The sequence below is a fragment of the Rissa tridactyla genome, chromosome 1 (genome assembly GCF_028500815.1).
Source record: "Rissa tridactyla isolate bRisTri1 chromosome 1, bRisTri1.patW.cur.20221130, whole genome shotgun sequence".
NCBI lineage: Eukaryota > Metazoa > Chordata > Aves > Charadriiformes > Laridae > Rissa > Rissa tridactyla.
In genome coordinates, this window is record NC_071466.1 from 152762577 (window position 1) to 152784250 (window position 21674).

A 21674-nucleotide genomic window follows, 5' to 3' on the forward strand; every position below is an offset into this window, starting at 1 on the left:
TAAGTATAAGCACGAGTCTCTCTGCATACCATTCCTTGGTATAATCAGGTCTTATCACTCTGAGAACGAACAGTTTCTGAACAATATGCTGTTAATTTCAGAGTTAGAAGTGGCCCAGCTAAAAAGTAAAATTACAGAACAGAAAATTGGTTCTGTTTTACCTTAAACCAGGACAGTGAGGTACCAGAGGGGCTTCAAAAATGGGATGAGAAAACCCAGAAATTCACAGCAGCTCTCTCTGCGGGCTGGCAACTTTTGCCCAAAGAGCTCCAAGTTCTTTGCATTTTTCTTTTTAAGGATAAATTGCCCCAAACCTGAGACAACACTAGCGTCCGTGTGTGTGGAACAGCCTGCAGCGCTGGTGGCATTGGGGAGGATGGGGGGAGCTGAGGGCAGGCAGCTGCCCCACAGCCCCTGCTGGTGCCTGCCCCACCATGGCCTGCCTGGCTGCGAGAGGGAGCTGGCATGGCTTGGGGGCAGGAACCAGTCTGTGGAAGGGCTGCTTTACCAGGGAAGCGCCACAGGGGTAGGTATCACCCGCCACCCTGTTTCGGACCATAGTCGGAGACGCCCGGCACTTTCTGATGGCCAGACCATTTGGAAGGCTCCACAGATCCCACCAAAAATCAGTGGGAAGCACAGCTCCTTGGCATAGGGAGCTTTGGGTGGTTTTTCCATGGTCATAGAAAATGTCTGTGGGGCTACTCTCTAACATCCTTTCTCCCAGAACCATGCTTGTGAGGAGCCCTGTATGTCGGATTGTCAATCCATGGCCCAGGTTTGAGCCCACAGGAGGAATAATGGTCACTGAGAGCAGTTAAAGCGAGCCTGCTCTCCTTCCTCTCCTTTTCACAGCCATTCGTCAGGAAAGGAGCAGGGAGCTGGGAACGTTAGCTCTCTAGATGCCTTTGCCCCCAGCAATGGTTGTGGATCACTATTGGGTGTCAGTTTGTTTATCAGCTTAATTAACAGAGACTTCCTCTCCGCAGCGGCTGACACAGCTGATTTCCCCAGCAGAGGATTTGCCGCAGCCAAAGAAGCACGTGGCGGGTCTATCCGAACTGAAGCGCAAGGGATGGTCCCCTCCAGTCCAGGAGGTGCTCAGCGTCACAGAGAGAGAAACCAATTTCTAAGGCACAGGGGAAGTCTCCTCCATACGCCGGACTGATTCGCTCTCTCCTTCCCGAAGTGGTTTCTTTTCTCTCCCAGGCTCTTCCCTTCTCTCCTTCACACCTGAGACAGAAGCATCTGGGACACCCTCTCCTTCCAGCCAGCTGGTTGCACCCACCAGGGACAGCATTTCTTTTGACTCGCTGGGGACAACTCGCCCTGTCAGCAGCCGGGGAGAGAGCAACAAGGTTTTTTTTCAGAAGAGTCCTTCATTACTGACACTAGTGGGGAAGAGAAAAACAACTTATTAACAAAAAAAAAAAAAAAGGAAAAAAAAAAAGGAAAAAAAAAAAGAAAAAAAAAAGCGGTCGTGTTTGGAGGAGGAAAGGAAACCACAGTGGTGAGAGAGAGCAGAGAATAAAGGTGTGCAGGAGCAAAGTTAGGGATGCAAAGGCACAGAACGATGGGGCCTTAGAGCAGGGAGTAAGGAAGTTGGTTCAGAAGTACATAAGAAGCTGGAGGATGACAAAGGAAAGTGCATTGCTAGGTCACCTACGTACGAGGGAGAGGGAGCCAGGAACATATCATAGGCGGTGATAAAAGGAGGCTGCAGCGTTAGTAGTTACGGCTTCAGTAGTCACTGAAAGGGAAGAGAGTGACAGGGTGCTCGATGCAATCACAGTTATTGACGATGGCTCTCAACGCAGTCTCAAGCTGGAAAGGGGCTGAGGAAAAACTGTGTAGGGGCTCACTCTTGGTCAAAACTACACGGCTTAGTGAAAACGCATCCGAGAGTGAAACAGATGAATATCTGACAATTCTTTCACAAAATTCAGGGAGTGCAGGAAAAGTCCCAGAGCAGCTGGTAAAAAAAAAAAAAAAGAGCTGCAGCAGAGCAGGGAGAAATGAGACCCCGGGGACTGCACGCCCACAAATTTAACTGCACTGCTGGGGCATTTTGTAGAGGAATTAATGAAGGAATTGATGGGCCTGATTCTGTGCTGCAGAGTAGCTTTGGGGCGAGGGTGGGAGAAGGGTTGCGCTCCCTCGGCTGTGCTGCAGATGACTGCTCAGGGGATGAGGAAGACATAATCGGGTGCAATAATCATACGCTCAGGCAAGATAAAGCGATAATTAATAGGTAAGATGGGTTCATTGGAAGCAGATTTTGTTGAATTAAAGGTCTCACGTTGCCAGGGTAGTCATGAATGCGAGGCGATGGCTGGGAGGGATTGCGCTTGGAAGCGGTGTTTGGTGCGGTGCCACGCAGCTCTGTCCTGTGGAGGCTGGGGCTGTAAACCTCCCTGCCAAAACCTACTTGAACGCCTATCAGAATTTCACAGTTAAAACAACAGGAAAAGACAGTGTCAGGATCCCCCCCAGGAGCTTTGCTGTGGTGGAGGGTACACGCGCCGGTGCGTGGCTGTGTTGCAATAGTGGCGCATCAAACCACGCCGGAGAATGGCCATTAAAAAGAATCAGAGATGCCACAGGCTCCTTTCCCTTGTTCCTCGTTCCAAGTAATTGCTTTTCCCTGTGCTGTGTGGAGATAAACCACCAGCGCTGAAAGTAAGCGGGAAAATCGGGCCTCATCTGTGCAATGCGGTACCTATTCCAATTGCTATGGGAACCTTATCTTCTGCTGTTTCCTGTGAGTTTAACTGGTGAATTAGCATAGGGCGATCTTTCCCCTATCTAATTTCCTTTCCTTTAAAAACTAAAACCTAAAAATTGTTGGCGGAATGAACGCTGAAAGTCAAGTATCAAAATTTCTACCTCTCTGAGGTATTATCGTTTGATTGGAGATGATTTACTGTAAAAGGCAGAGAGAGCTGGCAAACCTCATTCTTGTTGCCTGCAAAGGACTGCAGCATCACATAAGGCACCATTTATTTTATTTTTGTTTTATAAGGCGCTAAATGTCACATTGCAGCCATAGTCAGGGGAAGAGCTTAACATCCAGAGGCTTGCAGTCAGGCCTGGCGGGTAAGTATTTTGTTGGGTTTTTTTCCTCTCCTTCCCAGCGGTGTTGCTCACGATTTGGTGGGGGCAGCAGCTCCCCGCAGTGGGTCTCTGCATGGACCCAGTGGCTGCCACCCAGCAGCAGCAGCGACAGGGTGGCACGGCCCCATCAGCTGGAGAAATCACTGGCCCTGGGGTGGTGCTGGGGTGTCCAGCGGGTTCTTGCTCTGCGGCTGCCTCCCCACGCTCGGAGCTGCGTCAGGGTCGTGCAGGAGAGGTTTGGTTTCAGGCGTGGGCTGCGGCTGCCTTGGCAGCACCCGTAGTCCAATGGTGGCATTTGTTTTGAGAAGGAAACCTACCTTCTCGTCTTCAAGCAAGAGAAAGGAAAGTTAAAGGGCTGGGGCTTGCCATCCAGATCCACCCTTAGGCATTAGCACAGGTTTCTTGTACGACCCTTGGTGGGACATTTAACCCCTTGGCTCCTGCGGCCATGTCTTGAAGATGCAAGGTAGTGTCGTACTGCCAGAGAAGTGGTGGAGATGTGTTTACTCTTTTTTCTGAGTAGTCGGGTAACGTTGCAAAAATCCTAGAGAGAAATAAATCACTTTTCAGTTCTGAGCGCAAACGTGGGGCTGTGTTATTGAAAATAAATACTGCATGAACTGGTTCCTCTGTTGCCGATGTACAATCTGATAGTCCCGTCCCAACTCTGCCAGGAAGCAGCATATTTTAATAAAGTCAGAGGAGTTATTGCTGTCCTCATGGAAAGCAATAACAAAATTCCCAGGATCAGGAAATTAATACAGATGCTTCGGATGGGATTGGCAGTCTCAGGAAGCTTAAGGGAAAGCTCAGTGACCCAGGTACACCCAGCAGGGTGGAACAGGGGAAAATGCCACCAATGGCTGTCTTTTGCTCTGAGACCCCCAGCATGCAGGCGTGGTGAAGGACCAAGCACTGGTTTGTTAAACTGATACAAACATCTCGGGCTTTGCTGTGTGCATACGACAGATCTGAGAGGTCTCCATCATCCCCTGGAAGTGGGCACTTCGGAGATCTCCGAGTCTGAAAGGAAACTGCTCCCTCTTTGCGCACCACTAGGGTGTAAATATGCCATTGAAGGGATGGTATGGAGGGCAGGGAGAGACTTTTTCCCCCCGTAATTGTTGATAACATGCCAAGACATGATGCATTTGAAGCTGAAGTCCAAGGGAAGTTACGAGGTAGCCATGCTACCTGCTTTCCTCCTGGTTGGAGGAAAAACACTGTATATAGAAGAAAGAACAGACTTCTGTCAACCACCTAATTACCACTTCTGGGTTTTCAGGTTTGGGTTTTTTTTTCATTAAAAGACCATTTTCACCCCTATCTCTGGAAAGGGAAGCCGGGAAAATAGTTTGTTAAAAAAGAAATCAAGCCAAAGATTCTTGTATTTTCCTTCTCCTTTCTTCATTCTCTATTTCTTTTCTTCCCATTTTTCGTGTTTCCTCCCCTTCAGCCTTCCCTCCCTTCTTCCTTCGATAATGGCAAATGGGAAAAAAAAGGAAATGATAGCTGAAAACTTGTACTGGACAGAATTTGAAAAACGAAAGATAAAACAAATGGCAAACAAGCCAAACAAGTTGTTACAAGTTATTTGCTTGCCACGCTCCTGCCACCGCTCATCCACCCTCCCAGCCAGAGAGGTTGTGTCCATCCCTGTGTGCACCAATCAAACCCCTTCCCATGCCCTGCTGGCAAGTTTCTTTTTCCCAAAGAGAAATGCATCGTTCTTGAGCCTCTTCCCTGAGATCCTCATCTGGATGAACGTGTTTCCTGGTTTGGCTGGACTGTTCCCCCCTGCTCTTGGTTAGGAAGGGAGACACCATGGTGTCCCTAGCGTGGCCTTGGGCTGCAGGCAGCTGGCCAGCCCTTTCCATCCTGGCCCTGGAGGATGGATCCAAGCTCTGGAGGACTCTTATAGGAATTCTTGCACTTCTACTATTGTCCAGCATGAAGTAATATGTATTTCTTCTCATCATCAGGATGTCTTCAGTTTTCACGACTCCAACATTCAACATAGTTTTTTGGGAGGAGGAGGATGGCAGTGGCATTTCATCTTGGTTGGAGCTTTGCTCTCAAACCTTCTCTCTGCCCCAGATGACCATGGGAGCCCTCAGGCAAAGAACAGTGATCTGCTGTAGCTCTCAATGAGTTGGAGATGCATCTGTGCCCTCCCTCCAGCCCTCATCTTAGCTTTTTGGGTGGAGAGAAGCTAGGGCCATGATAGCCCTAGCGCAAGGGTTATCTACCAAGGATTGGAGCCACAGCTCCATCCTGATCAAAGCTCTTGATTTTCCCTTGATCCTGGTGCATGTATTGCACCTTGCCAAGGCCAGGAGAGGACAAAGGGCAATAGGGACTGAGCTGGAGGAAATAGTGCATTTTTGTTTGTGAAAACCCTTAGAAGACGAGGGGAGACTGGTTTCTCAGATCTTAGGTCATGTTTGTGTTGTGTGAGTTTCGGGTACTCTGCAGTGGCTGTGTGGTTTGTGCTTGCATTTGGGGACTTTCCTGAGCTTTTGCTTCCCTGGTGTGTGGCAGGAGGGGTTTGGTGAGGTGCTTTCCTGATCTTGAAGGGGGGTGGGCCTTGCCCGGGTAGAAATAAGAGACAGAATCAGAGTGACTTGGGTGCACAGCCAAGAAGGGCCAGGAAAGAGGCGGTCTGCAGTCATGAGGGTATAGAGAGCGTCAGGTCATCTTGCTGTTCTTTGCTTTATTAGGTTGCATGTGCCTATGTACAGTAACATCCTACTAATTAGCTAAATTGGGTTTGAACAGGGTAAGAGGGAATTAATGTAGATCAATATAAGCTTTCAAAAAATAAAGATTAAAATGTAAGACCTGGGGGGATGAGGAGATGTGTATATGCTACCGTACAGTTCCTCCTGCGGGGCTGCAGGGAAGGACTGGGGCGTCAAAGTCAAAGACTTTATTCCTGGATCTCTTGCGGGGGCCAAGGGAAGAGGGAAAACGTGGCTAACAGTGCTGTTTTGTGTTGAAACCCAGAATAAGCTCTGCCCCCTTGACTGCTCTTGGAGCATGATTCTGGCTCTGTTTTGAATCCCTGACCCATGACTCTCTCTGCAAAGGAGGACACATATTTTCGGAGCTGTCTGTTCCGGTTTGTCAAGCCTGTGCTTGGAAAGCTATGTGGAAAAGAAAGGGATTCCCAGAGAGAAATGCTTTCAATGGCTGTGCAAAGCCAGTCATGGGCAACTCTCTCCTGTCTTGGTTTTGGTGATGTGCCAAGACCATGCTGCGAAATGGTCTCTTGAGTTCTTTTTTTTTTTTTCCTTTTTTTTTACAGGCTGTAGAATAGTTTCCTCCCCAGCCTGGGACGCAGCCAGGATGGGGAGTTTTACCCCTCTAGCTGTGTAGGATGGCTGCTCTAGACTGGAGGCGTGCTCATGCTTATTTGTTATTTGCCAGTGGCCACTAGACTTTTCTAAATTGTGCTTTACCAAGTGTGAGGCTTTTGTTGTGCCATGGTGTGGATAGTGGTCTCTGGAGAAGGATGAGTGATTACGGGCAGTCTGGTGCCTTTCTTGACATCGTATTTCAACAGGAGATGAAATGAGCTTCTTTTTCTCATGGAGCAATAAACTCACACCCAAACAAAAAAGCAACCTGTCACCTTCCCACATCCTGGAGAAGGGCCGTTGCCGCGTCGTGCGACACACGCCTCCCTCCCCACACACTAGCTTTGAAGTGGGGATGACCTGAGAGCTGGAGCCCAGTGTTTCTTGACCAGGCTGTCTAGGAGCAGAGGGCTTTGTGCTGGGATGCTGCAGTCTCATTACTTTGGGGAAGACATGTCCAGGCAGTGTTAGTTTTCTGTGTTACGCTTTTGGATAAGGTACAAATTCCCCAGACAGGCCAGGGGACTGTGGCTCCCATTGGCACCGGTGTGACGTGTATGTCAGTCACGTAACAGGGAGGCGGTGGTGGAGTCCTCTCTCCCGTGCCCCATGCAGTCCTGTCCCATGGGTGCCTGTCCTGCCACCAGCACTGGGCTCTCTCATTGCCGGTTGCTTTTGTAGGGCTTGGCTTTACACCTCCTGCTCAGCCAAAGCGTAAGCTACTAGCTAAGTAAAACTGGAGCCTGGGGGCAGCCTCCAGTTGTCCAGTCCTGTAAACCTCCTTGTCCAGGAGCCCAAGCGCAGGAGTATGTGTCTCCACGTGGGCAAACGGTGCGGTCAGGAACAGATAGTTTTTTTCAGAGCCTGTGGGTGGAGGATACTTGAATGCTTTCAGAACATACTGATTTTACAGTGACAAGCTGGGAAAATGACAGGAATTCGTTTCCTTTTTTTTTTTTTTGACTTACCTGCCCTAGCCATCAGTTAAAAGATCCAGCTTTTAACAGTTATTTGGTGCTTAAGATTTTACATAATGTAATTTTCAATATGAGACCCACCCCAGCCTCTTTTGCAGTTCAAGACAGGGGCAGCATTTCCCTTGCATTTGGGGGTGGTTGAGCTCCATCCCCCTTTCCAGCTTCCCTGGTTTCCAGAGAGTTGGAACTGGGCTTTATTAGGGTTGGGGGTTACTTCTGAGGGATCTCTCCATCTCTCCAAGCAGCTGTCACAGCCTGCGGTCAGGGGAGGCAGCAGCGAAACCTTTGCTATTTGGTCCTCGTGCTCCCACGAGGCTTCCTGCGAAGAGAAAAAAGGCGAAAGGGGGCCGGTCCCTTTCAGAAAGTTAGAGATACTCGTCTGAGATGTTGCGCATCTCCACATGGGTGCATGTGTGTCAGGGCATCTGGGGGACAATTAAGCTTTGGTATTTTTTGTGTCTTAAATCACACCACTGATGTCCATGTGACAAAGACTGGTAAGTAAATTTGTTGCTGCGGGCATTTTGAGTTTGTGAGCCTCCGGACCTTGACAATAAGTAGAGGTAATTTGTAATCTTGGTAAAACTTCCCAAAATGTCTTCCCTCTCTGGAAGGAAGGGAAGGGTGCTTTACTGACCCTGGGCAGAGGTGTCAGCAGCATCTTCGGGGTGTTCTGGCCAAAGTCCCTCGGGCGGGCTGACGTACGGCACATCGAACGACAGCAAAGCAATTTCCCACCGTCCGATTCTATCAATAGAAACAAATCCCCCGGGGCGCGGTGAAACACGATTGCTGCAAACAAGGGCTCATTTTGGTTGTGTGCATCACATGGGCAAGCAGCAGCAAGGCTGCAGGCTGGAGACGTTTTCCCTCTCGCTGCAGGCACCGTCCCTTCCTACGTGCTGATAAATGAGATTGCAGCTGCGTGGCACTTCACAGAGGAACCGGGCCTTTGCTCTTCCTCCTCCTCTTGTCCCCAGGGCCCGTGTACTGCCCTGCAGTGGGCAGTGATTGTACTGCCTCTGTTGTTAACTTGCCCTGGCTTGCACGTCATACCAATATCTGTCTTCTTTTTCCTCCACCTGTATCACATTTTTCCCAACGCCCCTGTGATTTTGAGGTCAAACACAGCTGTGCAAGAAGGCTGCTTCTCCCTATAGCAGAGCATTGCCGTACAGTTGTACTGGGGAGTAGCACAAGCTCTATCAGTATAACTGTACTTATGCTGATTTAAAGCAGCTACCTCAGAGCTTTTATCAGCATAAGCCTCTTAATAAAGAGGGAAAAAAATTCATACACTCTCCTGGCAGAGTTATACCAATGATGTAACTAGACCTAAGGGCACATTTACTTTAAAGTTAGGTTGGTTTAACACAGTATGTGATTTGAGTTAAATCTTCCAAAGTATGTGAGGACACTTCTATTTATGTTCCATTCACACTGACTTTAATTTATATTAAGTCCATCAGGATCAAGTTTGAGCTAAGTTGAATGCAGTGTTACTTTTCACGCTGCTTTGGATGGATTAAAAGCAATAGAGCTAAATCATCACAGTCCCTTAGAGAGCAGTTTCACTGATCGAAAGATGCTCAGTTTTTTTAACTACATTCATCAAAACAACCTGCAGGCACAGGCACACTTTCATCAACATGACCGTGTCCACCTATCACCCAAATGGTCTTTAAACTGGAATAATCATGCTTGCAAAGTGGGCTGCTCTGGTTTAATTTAGCCTAACTGGTTTTGATTTAGATGGGCAACACTGATTCCTTACGCATGGACAAGACCTAAGAGAGCTCCCTGCAGCGGGTAGGTACTGTAACCCTGCTGTTACACAAGTGCTGCCAGAAATCCTTCTCCCTGCAGAAATCCCATGGCTGGGATCCGTGATAGCTCTCGCTTCCGGTTCCTGGGGCCACCCAGTTTCACTCAGACAGCCCTGTGGCAGGGGAGATAGCCGGGAAGATGGGGGTAAGGGGAGTCTTTGCTGTGTTCAGAGTCTGTTCCCAAATCCTACTGCAGACACCAGTGGTACATGGCCTCCTGGGTCCTCTGGGCCCCCCTGGGGACACCAGTGTCCCTGTGTCACATGGCCCCAGGCATTCTCACGCTCTGGGGACTCTGGCCTTCAAAGCACCTCTGGAGAAAGCTGAAATTCCAGAGTCAGGTGTCGTACCCTTGCCAGTGCTTAGAGACTGACCAGCAATCAGCTCAAGAGCTTTCTGGCAGCTTCTGGGAGGCAGGTGCTGGTAATTAAACCTCTCACTTTGGAAGGGCAAGTCAGGTCTGGCTTTGGCCAGCAGGAAACTGAATCTGCGTGGCAGTGAAGTGCTGTAGTTATCAGCACAATCAGACAAACGGGCTGGGCTACCCACAGGTACAGGCCATCCTCAAGCACCACCACCAGCTTTGCTGTGGCCAGGGAAGGAGATGTTGTGAAGGTGTAGAGGCCTGAGCTTTCACTGTGCTTTAGCCGTTACCAAAAGCTGTAGGCATGCTACCCTGTGTGAAGCAGTGTGTTTCTCTCCTCTCAGAAACTTCATACAGCCCTATTTAGTAAATATTTCAATCAAGTGGAAAAATCAGTTGTACCCCTAGAGGTACTCTACCCAAACAAACTGGAGGTGAAGGCCCTTCACTGAAAGAAAGAGTAGGGAAAATGCCACTGTGACCTCTCTGAATGCATGGATTTTATTTTAGTGGCCTTTTCTTTCTCTTCTACCCAATACCCCCCGTCCTCCCATAAGACATCTCAGGAGTTGTCAGATTGATCTTCTTCATTTTGTGCTGGAGGACTCTTGGTCCTTCAGGTCTCGCTTGCTAACCAAAAGCTCAGTGCTGATAAATCTTTAGCAGAGGAAGCTTTTCTCCCAGGTGTTTCTCAACCACATGAGTTAAGGTGAAGTGCACAGGACAAACAGCAGAAAAAACACTGAGCTTAACAGAACTTGTCTGTTTCACAGATGATGAAGTCTTACTGCTGGTATCTCCAGCGACATTATCTCGCTAGTTCTCCCTGTCTCCAGAGTATTCCAGGGGAAAAAATTGAATAGGCGAGCCCTGAACAAAAGTGCTCCAACCCAATCTATTTTTCTTTTGTGGGTCACCTTTAATCTCCTCCAGGGTGGAAATTCCTTTTCTTTTCTCATAGTTATTTTCAGTTTTGTTCTTACTATATTTCTTGTACATTTTTTGTTCTTCCACCATGTTCTGCTTTGTTTGCGCTGCTGGCCGTGGAAGTGATTTAAAAATGCCCAGCCTTTGAAACAAGTGATCTCTAGATGAAATTGCTCCCGAGGGCTCCTAGCAGCTGCAGGGGCAAGTGGCATAAATGTAGATTTAAGACCAGTGGGTGAAGGCAACTGTAAATAAAAGTGCTAGCTGCGGAAAGTATTGTACAGGTTTCTGGGGGAAGGATATTTCAAAGAAGCTGTGTGCCCTGGGAGCATGGCTGGCAGCCTGTGGAGAACTATAAAAGCGTGGGGCAAGACCTCTCCCTATGCCGTGGGACTGGCTCATCCCACCTTAACTGGGAGCAATTGCACAAGGTGGCCAAAATCAGGAGGAGCCCAGGTTCTGACAGCTTTCCTGTGGAGAAGAGGCCAGCGAGGCTGGGAGGCGATTACGTTACTGGGTATTAACAGCTCAGCCACTGCTGATGAAGCAACCCTAGGCCCCACCAGGGGAGTTTTCAACAGGCCACCTGTGTTGGGAGTCCTGTATAGCACCTGTGGGTGGAAGCTGGAAGGATTGAGCACAGGAATTGTCCTTCTTACCTACCCTGGTCTCCCACTTTTTCCCTGTCTATACCTTACTGACAACCGTGTTGGGGAGGATGACTTGGGTGGCAGGAGTCAGACCAGACCTGAGCTCTGAGCCTGCTCAGGGAGGAAGGAGGCAAGCCAGCTTGGTCCCCACAACAGGTTGACAGGATCGCTGGGGTTGTGGAGGAGAAGGCCATGCCTTAGACTGGGCTCAAAAAAGCAATATCTGCCACACCTGCTGTGCTGGCCAGCTTTGCTTCCCTGTGGAGGTGGTGGACTTAGTGGGCTGAGTCAGAGCCAGGCCACCTCACAGCTAGTAGCAGCTCTTTTCAGTGAGTGCAGCCCTCTTCCTCTTTGCAAATTATCCTCAAGTGATTATACTTCTGCTTATTTTACAATGATTGTGCTAATGATTTTTGCAAATGAATTTTAAACCAAGAGATGGCTAGCCTGATTACTTGGCTGCTTTTACTGCTATCATTGCATCCAATAGCTGTTATTCAGAAAACACTCTTTGCACTTGTGTTTACTCACCCGGATTATATGGTGGGGTTGGGCTCTTTTGCTGGATACTTCCCAAGCCACCAAAAGCTTTGGAGGTGGCAGCCCAAATGCTTCAAATGCAAATACTCAAGCCAGCGAGTATTTGTCTGAGTATCTGCCAAGCTCCCATTTTCTGGGAACACACTGGTGAATCAAAATCTAGTCTCATGAATGTTTATGGACAACAACCAAGAGAACAGCTCCAAATCCCACCCTTCCAAACAAATTCCGCTTCTCTTCTAAGGCATGATCCCAAGTTCGTTTGGGTTTACCAGTCCGTGTCTAGTTCCAGACAAGTATGAAATATCCATATCCTCTATTTTTTTCTTGGTCCCACCTTCTTTTCTTCTGGGAAAGGAAGGTGTTGCTCAGACTGATGCTGAGAGAAATTCTTGCTCCCCAGTGCCTTCAATACTCGCTGCCTGCTTGCACAACAAATGATGTAGAGAAAACACTTGTTGCTTTCAAAATCAGTTTTTTATCCCTTCAGTGGCAATGGCTGCTTTCTGGCCTGTTTTGTCTCCAGGCCAGCGGTGTGTGAGGTGAGGAGATGGCTTGCTGTGCTTCCAGTGAAAGGAGAGAATGTCTTTGCCTATGGCACATAGTGTTTCCAGTCAGCTTGCTGTGGTTCTCAGGTGTTCCTCAGCCAGGACTCTGTGGGGAGCTGTGAAAACACATATAACACGCTGGTTCCCTCAGGCCTGAGATCTACACCTGCTCTGCAAGCAAACTGCTACCGTCTCTCTCTGTCTTTTTATGTTAGGAGGTGTCACATCAGCAGTGGGGCTTGAGGAGAGATTGAAGACCAAGAGGGAACAGTGATGGACAGGCTAATGCCAGGCACGGCGTGTTCAGGAAAGGGTGAGTTATGATATCTCGGTAGCTGAAGTTTAATTTCTTTTGACAAAAGGAGGCCAGGGGCTCTGCTGCTGGCTCATCACTGAAACTACCATCTGCAGGTACCTGCTCTAATTTGGTTTGTTTGGATGAAGCAAATCTAACCTGGTAACACAGCATTATATTCAAAAAGCCCTTTCCTGGCTTGGGCCCTGTGGTGGCTGCAAAGCAAGCCTGGCAGGTGAGGGAGAGTTGAGCCTCCTACATGGTCCAGCACATCCAGGGCTGTGCCTGTGCATTCCCCATGGGACGGGGGAAGCCCACCTCTGCTGGTCCCGCTTTCACCAGGAGCTGTGAAGAAGCTCCCCGAAACACCGTGATCCATGGCTCACTGGGCAGGGACAGGATCTTGCTCCTGTGGGACTCTGGGAACATGTTTCGCAGAGAAGTTGTGGATGCCCCATCCCTGGAAGTGTTCAAGGCCAGGCTGGATGGGGCTTTGAGGAGCCTGGTCTAGTGGGAGGTGTCCCTGCCCATGGCAGGGGGGTTGGAACTAGATGATCTTTAAGGTCCCTTCCAACCTGAACCATTCTATTTTATGATTCTATGACTCTGCCGGCAGTAATTCCAGCAGAGCTCCATGGTGTGATGGGCGATAATGATTTCTCTGCTCTGCACTACAGGCTCCCTGTCCTTGCGGGTCTGGCCAGTGCAAGGCTGTGCTCGCGTGCATAAATGCAGAATGGGTTTTCTAGGGAGCGCAGGCAGCACATTTTCACTGGCTGTTTTATATCCCAGACAAGAGTCTAAAGGAAAGATTTCTGAGGTAGATGTAGTTTACCTTTCTTTTAACTTTATTAGCTGCTAAATAGGAGGCACTCAAGATCACAGAGTGGCATGGGGAACACAGGCAGGGGAGGGGGATCAGGGTGCCCTGTCGGACTCACAGCTCGCTCTCAGAAGGGATTCCCGCTCACAGCATTTGCTTCAGCTTGGAGAGGATGCCTTTTTCTCAGGATGCCTTCATCCTGCGTTCAATCCTCCCACTCGACTCTCAAACCCTCCTGGGTTTACTCAGCAAAAATAATTTTCTTTCTCCATTTTCCCCCTTGCCAGCCTTGCCAGCCCTCCTGGCACTACCGTCTTTCTCTTTTAGTGGCCTAAATAACCAGGTGGGTGTCTTACTGCCTCCTCCGTGCTCCTCTAGTGCCTGCTTAGCCTGAAACGTGATCTTTAAACACAGCCTGTTGGCAGGATATTAGCACAGACGTAGATGGGACCACAGGCAGCAACCTCGGCAAAGATGTACAGCAGGATGTTTCCCCTCCCATCCGTATGGGTCAAGGGCTTTGGCAGATGAGCTGCGTTGGGTTTAGCTGTGATGGGTTATGGGTGTGATTGCCTGCTCTAAGGAGACACCAGGGACCTTTAAAGAAGGTGAGTTTTGCTAATGAGGGACAAAACATGTGGGGTTACTGGGGTACCCTCAGCCCACATGAGCACCTGGGGAGCTGGTGTGGGGTCATGCCTGGGGTGGAGCAAGCCCTTGGGTACAGACTGGGGGTTATGGGGGGAATCCAGGTCACCAGCCACGTTGTCTCCATGGCAGTGAAAGCTGCTAAGTATACTTTTGTTGCTAATTTAGGCATACCTAGCTCTGCTTTCACACAAAGAGAGGAGCTGGTAAGTGAGAAGGTGTCATTTTTGCTGGCGATCTCTGGGCAGAATTATACTTTAATTCACTTGGGCTCCTTCCCCTGTGCCTCTGAAAATGCTGCTGCTAATGAGGCGATGCTGGCAGAGCTGGCAGCTCCCGCACGCTGCCTTTGAGAGAGACTTCTCCATGCTCCCAGTGGCTGCAAATTGTCTTGGGCCCCAGAAAGAAAAAGAAAAGGGAAATAAAGACTCAACGCAACCCCTTTTAGAGAAAATGACAGGGTTTACACACCAAGCAACTGGTCGTTCGCATATGGCTCCTTTCCTTGCCTGGTGGCTGGTGCCTGATGCTTCAAAAGAGAAATATCCCTTTTCCTTCCCCTTCCCCCTCCACTCCAAAAGCCTGACTCACAGTCAGTCATGCACCTGGTCGATGACACCATGGTGTCCTTTGGGATGATTCTTTCTGGGCCCTGCCTGCCCTGCTCCCCCTTCGCAGGGCTGTGCTTTCGCAAGCCTGGCCCTGTGCAAGGGCCACGTTGGGCAGGGCTGTGTGAAAGCAGGAGAAGCTCATGGACGGAGACCCAACCTCCCTGCCGCCCACGGCGTGCCGGACCTCTGCATTCTCTGCATCCAGCCCTGCTCATGGAGAAGATGGAGACCACTGTCCAACCACAAACATGGAGGGCAAGGGGTGTGCACGGTGCTTTTAGCATGGCCTCTTAGGAACTGCTGCAGCCGCCCTCGCAGGAACTGCTGCAGCAACATGGGTGCAACCAACCCCATGAAACCCACTCGCCTGCTGCCTCCCCCCATTTTTTGGCCCCAGGCCCTTTGCCCATGCTCCTGCCCTCCCTCCTGCCCATGCCCTTGGAGCCTTTTCTCTCTCAGCGACGTGTGTTTTTCCAGTGGCTCTGGGTACCCCCCCGCCCCACACCCGCGACATGCAGGGTGTTGATTTGACTGGACGTGAGCTCAAAGCTCATTAAGGGCTCGTCGATACGGGCAATGAGGAGCTGCGTGGGGTGAGGCAGGGGGAGAGGGGCCCCGCGGCAGGAGGGGCTCATAGCTCCCCTCTGCATGCGGGAGCAGGTCAGTATGTGCCTCCCCCGGCTGGTGTCTCTGTGAGCAACTCGGTGCACCCCAAGGACCCACCACCGGCCGTCACTGTCAGGTAGGTGCATCCACTGGGACAGCAGTGTCTGGTCTTGGGGATGTGAGTGCTGGGGTCGGGGGAGGGAGCATTGCAGCAGTGGTGGGGAAGAGCCACCTGCCCCCGTGAGCGTCCCTGGGGAAGGGCTGCTGCAGATGCTGAGCTCTCCTCCATCCACAGTGGGTTGGATGTGGGGCTGAGGGGCTTAGCACCCTGAGGACAATGCAGGGTGGAGGATGGTTTCTGCCTCCCAAAAGGTGCTGGAGAGGTGAGCAAATAGGGACAGACAGGCCTGCCTGGTGCTCAACTTGGGCAGCATGGAGTGGGCATGCTGCCCAAAGCAGGAGCAGGTGTTGTCTATGCTTTACCATCAGCTGCACCGCTGCTATGCCTAAATTTCTTCAGTTGCCATTGCCACTGACATCGGAATGTCCCCTTGGTCAAGAAAGATGCCAGTTGCTGGGAAGACAGTGTCCTTCCCAGCTGCCACTGGCATGTGGAGCCAACTGGATTCCCCTTGGTGTTAATGGGCAGCTGCAGCAGCCAGCCTCCACTTCAAAAGCCCCTCACCCCGAGCAAAAGCCCAGGCTGGGGAGGGCATTTCTGCTGCAGTGGAGAGGCAGGACGTGAGCCCTCTGCTCCCATCTGGGGAACCGGTGCTGCCAGGCAGGGCGAGGGGGAGGATGGTAGTCCTGGAGCAGCACCCAGAAATGGTGTTGGCAGTCAGGAAAGTGGAAAGCTTCTCACAGCGCCTTTGGGCTGGAGGGAGATGATGGGAGCTTAAATGATGGCTCAGTAAAGACATTGTAACAGGACTTAGGTGAAACCCTGGGCAGGTTTCCCTGGACAGGAGTCTCCAGTGAGGAGGACTCTGGGGGCAGGCTAGGAGGCATCCATAGGAGATGAATAGGTACAGCTGCTTCTGCCTGGAGCTGGGGCTGCCCTTCCCAGCCTTGTGTGCTGCAGTCCCAAGGATCAGCCCGAAACACAGTGTTTCAGGCTCTTGGCACCACTTTGCAGAGGTTCTGCAAACTCTGACAGTCTCTGACAGTGGAGCTGAGCTTCCCTGCCTGTACAGCTGCAGGAGAGTTTCAAGGGGAGTATGTATGTGCCCTTCCTTCCGATCTATCTCCAAGAGACTCTGACCCTGAAGGAGGTGCCTCGCTCCCTAGGTGAAACCCTCCCCACTCTCCATGGCACTGGAGAATGGGCTAAACTCATCTGCCCCTTCCCTCCCTCCTCTCCTACCTTCTCCCTGCTCCCCAGCCCATGAATACTGCTCGGAGGAAGACAGCTGCAGCCTGGCTAACGAAGGCTCCCCAGTTTGCTGGTGACCTTGCTGTGATTCTCCCAGCATCTGGTGGAGACCTCTGGCACATTTAGTTGTGGTTCTCCTCCCTCCAAGAGAAGCTCTGCCACACTTTGGGATTTTGTGTTGAGGAGAACAAAAATCAGGCTGAAGGCGTGCAGCTGCAAATGTGTTTTTCTTCTAGAAAAACTGAATGGGCACAAGGAGCAAACAACTAATGTCCTTCTACTGGGGGTGAACCTCCCCATGACGTTGGGTCCTGTTCACTGGGGATACAGCAAGTGAGAGCTGTGTCTGGCCCCTGTGGAGATGCTCATGCAGTAAAAGCTGCGCCTGGCACCAGAGGGTCAGGATCCGCACCCTGGTGTGGTCCGGCTGTGTGAGCTGTGGCTTGGGTCTCCAGCCGAGGCATGGGGACAACAGCCTTTCCTTCACCTGCCTTATCTCCTGATATCACAGGCCCCGAGGGGAAGAGATGCTCATTTTGCACCACTGTATAGCACTTAGCACAAGAAGTAGGGAGAGGAGAAAGGAGCTCTGAGTGTTAAAGTAGTAGAGATTATAATGCCCAGCTAGTTGCAGGCTGATCCTAGACAGCAGGGGATGATGCCCTTACTGGGTAATGAGCACGTTTTCTGGGCTGTTTCAAGGAAAACCTCAGCCAAGGGGCTGCTGGCTAACAATGCTCGTGCGTGGTTCCTGTGGAGGGAGCTGGATCTGCTGTTCTCTATTTTCCACCCCAAAAAAGGGTATGAACAAGTGGAGGCTCTCAGTAGCCTTGGGGCTGTGGGGCATGATTATCTCTCCGTTTTCATAGACAAGAAGAACAAAGAGTTTGGCATCTGAAAGTGGGACACAGATTTCCTCTCTGGCTTGGCTGCGCTGCAGCAGGAAAATGATGTTGTCGTCAGTGTGGTGAGGCTCTGGTCTTTATGCGGGCTGAATTACGTGTGCTGGAGTGGCGCCGGGCAGTTTCACAGGCGCCATGTTTTGGATGAGCTCTTGGTGACTTAATGCAGCGTTCGGTCGCTGCTGTGACCTTGCCCAGAAGGAGCTGGAGAAGGTACACGTTTTGTGTCCTCCTTCTCCCATCTATCTTCCCCTTTGTACTTTCAGCTGAATGCAGTAGCAGAGATTCTTGAGGCAGTGCAGGGATTTTACCTGCTCATCTCCAAAAGCTGCATGTTCTGGCCAGTGTGGAGCGGGCTAGACTCATCTGTGCCCTGTGGATGGGTCCTGTCCCCGGCTGCGAGCGTCCTGGCCACAGGGGACACACAGTGGCCAGCCCTTTGCTCCTCCACCACGCAAGGTGAGGAGGGATCACTGCCCTGCCATGCTGGACACTTCAGGGCAGTCTCTGGATCATTCTTACTCTTGTTTCTGCTCTTTCCTTGTCATTTTTTTTTTCTTTATTCAGTTTTTCGTTATAAAATTGTGGCCACAAATCCAATGTGGCTTTCTTAGGTGAAGGTCATCACTTTCCATTGCAAGACCAATTTTGCCCAATTTGCTCTGTTCAATGACTTCATTAAAAAAAAAGAAAAAGGAAAAAAAAACCAAAAAACACCCCAAAACATATCAAGCCCAATATAGCAAATAACCGCTGACATTGCTTGCATCGTCTCTGGAGATGCAGAAAATGCATCTCTACATGTATGAAATTACTATTTCCCCCTCTCATGCATAGCACAGCCATGACTTTTGCACAGTACTTGTGACTCCCGGCGAGATGGGGAAATCTACCCCTGTGAAGGCCTATGGTGCCACTGAGGATGTTGTTGCAGCTCAGGGTTTTAGCTAAAATCTTCACTCAGAGGCCCAGTTTTGGTAAGGTACTGGCCGGTGGGAGCAGTATCTCATGCTGCATCGGCTGAGCTTCTCTGGGGGAAAGAATGAAGGGTCCATCGGGGATGCCTACCCACACCGTGGTGGCAGTGCCTGGACACCATGCTGGGCTGTAAATGAAAGGGACGGGGGCGTATAAGGCAAGTGAGAAATTTCAGCTGGAAATGCCCTCTGTGTTCATTTGCAGGCGCTTCTGTCCTGGCCATGTTCTCGCTGAAGTCATTGGAAGTTTTTTTCCATTAGCCTCCCTGGAGAGGGATTGCTCCTTAGCAAGGAGCAAGGCAGGCAGAGGAGGCCAATGAATGTTATTCCTGGTTTGTGCCTACAAAAAAGTGCAGAAATATACGCAAAACAGCAGCTTCTGTCCTAGAGGATGAATAGTGAGTTGGGTTTTTTTTGTTCAGCGGGACTAACAATACCTGCTTTTCTCTTCATAATGTCCTTTGTCCCTCCACCTCTCACGACAGGTCCCTTATGGTGGTGTTTACTGTCTCTCTAGTCCCCCCACACTAGCCCATCCTCAGTGCTCCTGCCTGTCTCCCTCTCCGCATTTCCTGCTTCTCAAGGAACTGGATGTCTTTTAGGGTTCTGCTCCTTTTTCAAGGGTGGGTGAAACTCGCCAGTGAGCTCAAAAAGTAACTGGGGTTGGGAATGGGTGCAGGGGTCTGGGCTAAAAATCTCCACATTGCTTCAGGCAGGGCAAAAGAATAACAGAGCAAAACTGTATAAACTACCAGAATTGTGAAACTGGCATCCCAGTGTGGGTGTCCTCTTCATTTAATGGTTTACAAAACACAGCTCATGCCCACCTTGCCCCCTCTGCTCATCTGGATAGGGTTGTGGTGTAGTGCCAGCTTCACCTGCCATGTTATTGGGAGCGACATGGGTTGCCTGGGGCTGCTGGTGGAGGATAGATGTTGGGCAATAGCCACAGGTCAGACCCAGATATCAACAACCCAAATCTCATGCAGGAGGGTGGAAAAGTGGGGGCGGAGGCCACGTGGCAGCCCTATCACCCAGGAGACCTGATTTATTTTTCTTCTCGTGTCCTCTGCGAGTGCTGGTTTCTCCTATAAGCGAGCAATCACCTCTCTTCAGGGGAAAGGAGACGAAAGGTTGGGTGGCTGTGGTGGTTGCCTCTCAGGCAGCACATGGAGAGGGCTGTGAAACACAAACCCCTCTGTCCTCCTGACCCAGCCAGGCAGGACAGTGGTGCTCCAGCCCAGAATGGGTTCTACATGGGCCCAGTGCCCCACCAGCATCCTCCAGCTCCCATGGCGGGGGCTTTTCCCCAGTCCCTCTGGCTTTCACCAATGCGGGAAGCTCGAGCATATGCAGCAAGCAGAAAATCGGCCGAGAGTCTGCTGTGCCCTGATCAGCTGGTCACGGCTCTAAACAAGATGTGAGAGCCTTGGGGCTACTTGGCTGTCATTAAAATGGTGTGGATGGAAGGAAAAGTCTAATTGACTGAACAACAGCCTGCGTTGTGTAATTAAACTAATTGTGGCTCTACCTGCATGGGTCACAAGTGATTTGTGTGGCTGTTAAAGCACTGACAAATAAGAGGTGGAGAGGTGTGAAAGTATTTCTTACACACGTTTCCACAGGTAATTTTGCGGTTTCATTTCAGGCAATTTTATACCCTTGAAATTTTTGGTTTCTGTCAAATTTGAGGAGACTGTTAATATTTCACACTAAAGCAGAGGAAAGCAAAAAGGTCACCGTCGTTAGCACTTTCAGGCAGCAGCGTTTTAAGTGTAGGTAATACTTTTTCAGGGCTGTTTTCTTATTTGAAGTGAAATTCCTCAAAAAAAAGAGGGGAAGGACTGTTTTTCGGAATGTGTTTCAGCCTGGCTCTGCACCCACTGGGGACCACGCAATTGTTTTTATTGACTTGAGCAGCAGAAGACCAGGCCTTCTGCACGACTCAGTGGAACTCGGGTCACTACTTTACTGCCAGAGATTTATGACCCTGGTGTTTAGTGATTGTTTTGATAGTCTTGGCTTCAGAATATTTAGAAGTATTTAGAAGAAGCCGAATGAGAAACCTGCTGTAGTGTCATGTTTAAACTCTTTGACCTTGTTTTCAAGTCCTTGCGAAGCAGAGCCCACCTCCAGCCTTATATCTCTGGTCGTATTGATTATCATTTTGAGTCCTTGGGGCGTTTTGCTGTGCCCAAAGCACCGTGTGCTTTTCAGAAGGAATAATGTGACATGACAGAGAGCTGCCGAACCGACTCTGCTCTCTCTAGGCTGTCAGCTGGAGGAGACCCATGTGGATAAGTGGAGGGGTAGGTGCGTTTTTGTCCCAGTAGGACCACTTGTCCAGGGTGTGAGCTGATGTCTAAACATAGAAGTCAAACACTTAGCCTGGAGCAGCCAATGTCTGTATTTTTCCTGGTCAGAGCTGTGTGTCTGAGGAAGGACATGGCGTGGCCGGGCTGCGGAACACACATGAGCCCTTCTGCCCTAATCATCCATCACTGTAGAAGACAGGACAGTAAGTGGGATGAACCTTCGGTGGGTCCTGACTGTTTTTCTGTTCCTTGACTGTGGAGAAACCTCTATAAATCTAGTTTATTCTTTATGAGCTCGAGATGAAGGACTTTACTTCTCAGTTAAGAAGCATCTGCCAGTATGGTCTGCTCCTCTGTCTTTTTACCCCAAGTGTATGAAATATGAAGTGTTATCATCTAGCTGCGGTATCGCTCCAGAATTGTGACAGCAAGCACAGGGGAAAGAGCACAGGGAGAGCAGGATATATACATACTTTTTTAAAATAGCAGCTCACCTACTGTTTTTTGTCTCAGAAAAAAAAGTGAGGCAAAATGGCTTCTGCTGAGCCTAATTTGTTATGTCTCCAGGCATAGCTAATTATCCTGACTTAGCCCAGCTCTGAATTCTTCCCAGGGGTTTTGGTGCTATTTCTTCTGTTTTGATTTATAAATTGTCTATTTTACTTTCCTCCTACACATTCTGTATAATCCTTTTGCTCCCTGCCTTGCTGAGGAGCCGGGAGCCGGTGTGGCAGTGCCATCAGAAGGTGTAGAACAGAAAGAGGATCCGTTAATCAAAGCCTTTGCTTCAGGTGTCCAGCAATGCTTTCTTCTGGCGTCT

The 21674-nt window shown here is 50.0% G+C and overlaps 2 protein-coding genes across 4 annotated transcripts in view; both read left to right on the forward strand.

Moving 5' to 3' along the window:
• The window catches only part of LOC128914848 (sodium- and chloride-dependent betaine transporter-like), a 65858-nt gene that overhangs the window by 41818 nt on the left and 2366 nt on the right, over positions 1 to 21674 (forward strand). For 2 of the 3 annotated variants that reach the window (XM_054214494.1, XM_054214509.1), the window contains one exon: positions 990 to 5042. In XM_054214494.1, the coding sequence (XP_054070469.1) occupies positions 990 to 1133 (144 nt within the window). In that variant the 3' untranslated portion in view covers positions 1134 to 5042. Of the gene's footprint in view, positions 1 to 989; positions 5043 to 21674 lie in introns of those variants that run through there. The other variant, XR_008468450.1, reaches the window with a different exon arrangement.
• LOC128914855 (sodium- and chloride-dependent GABA transporter 1-like) overlaps positions 12515 to 21674 on the forward strand; it is a 67261-nt gene continuing 58101 nt past the window's right edge. Inside the window, exon 1 of the mRNA XM_054214521.1 lies at positions 12515 to 12618. The gene's annotated coding sequence lies outside the window, so the exon portion shown is untranslated. The remainder of the gene's footprint in view (positions 12619 to 21674) is intronic.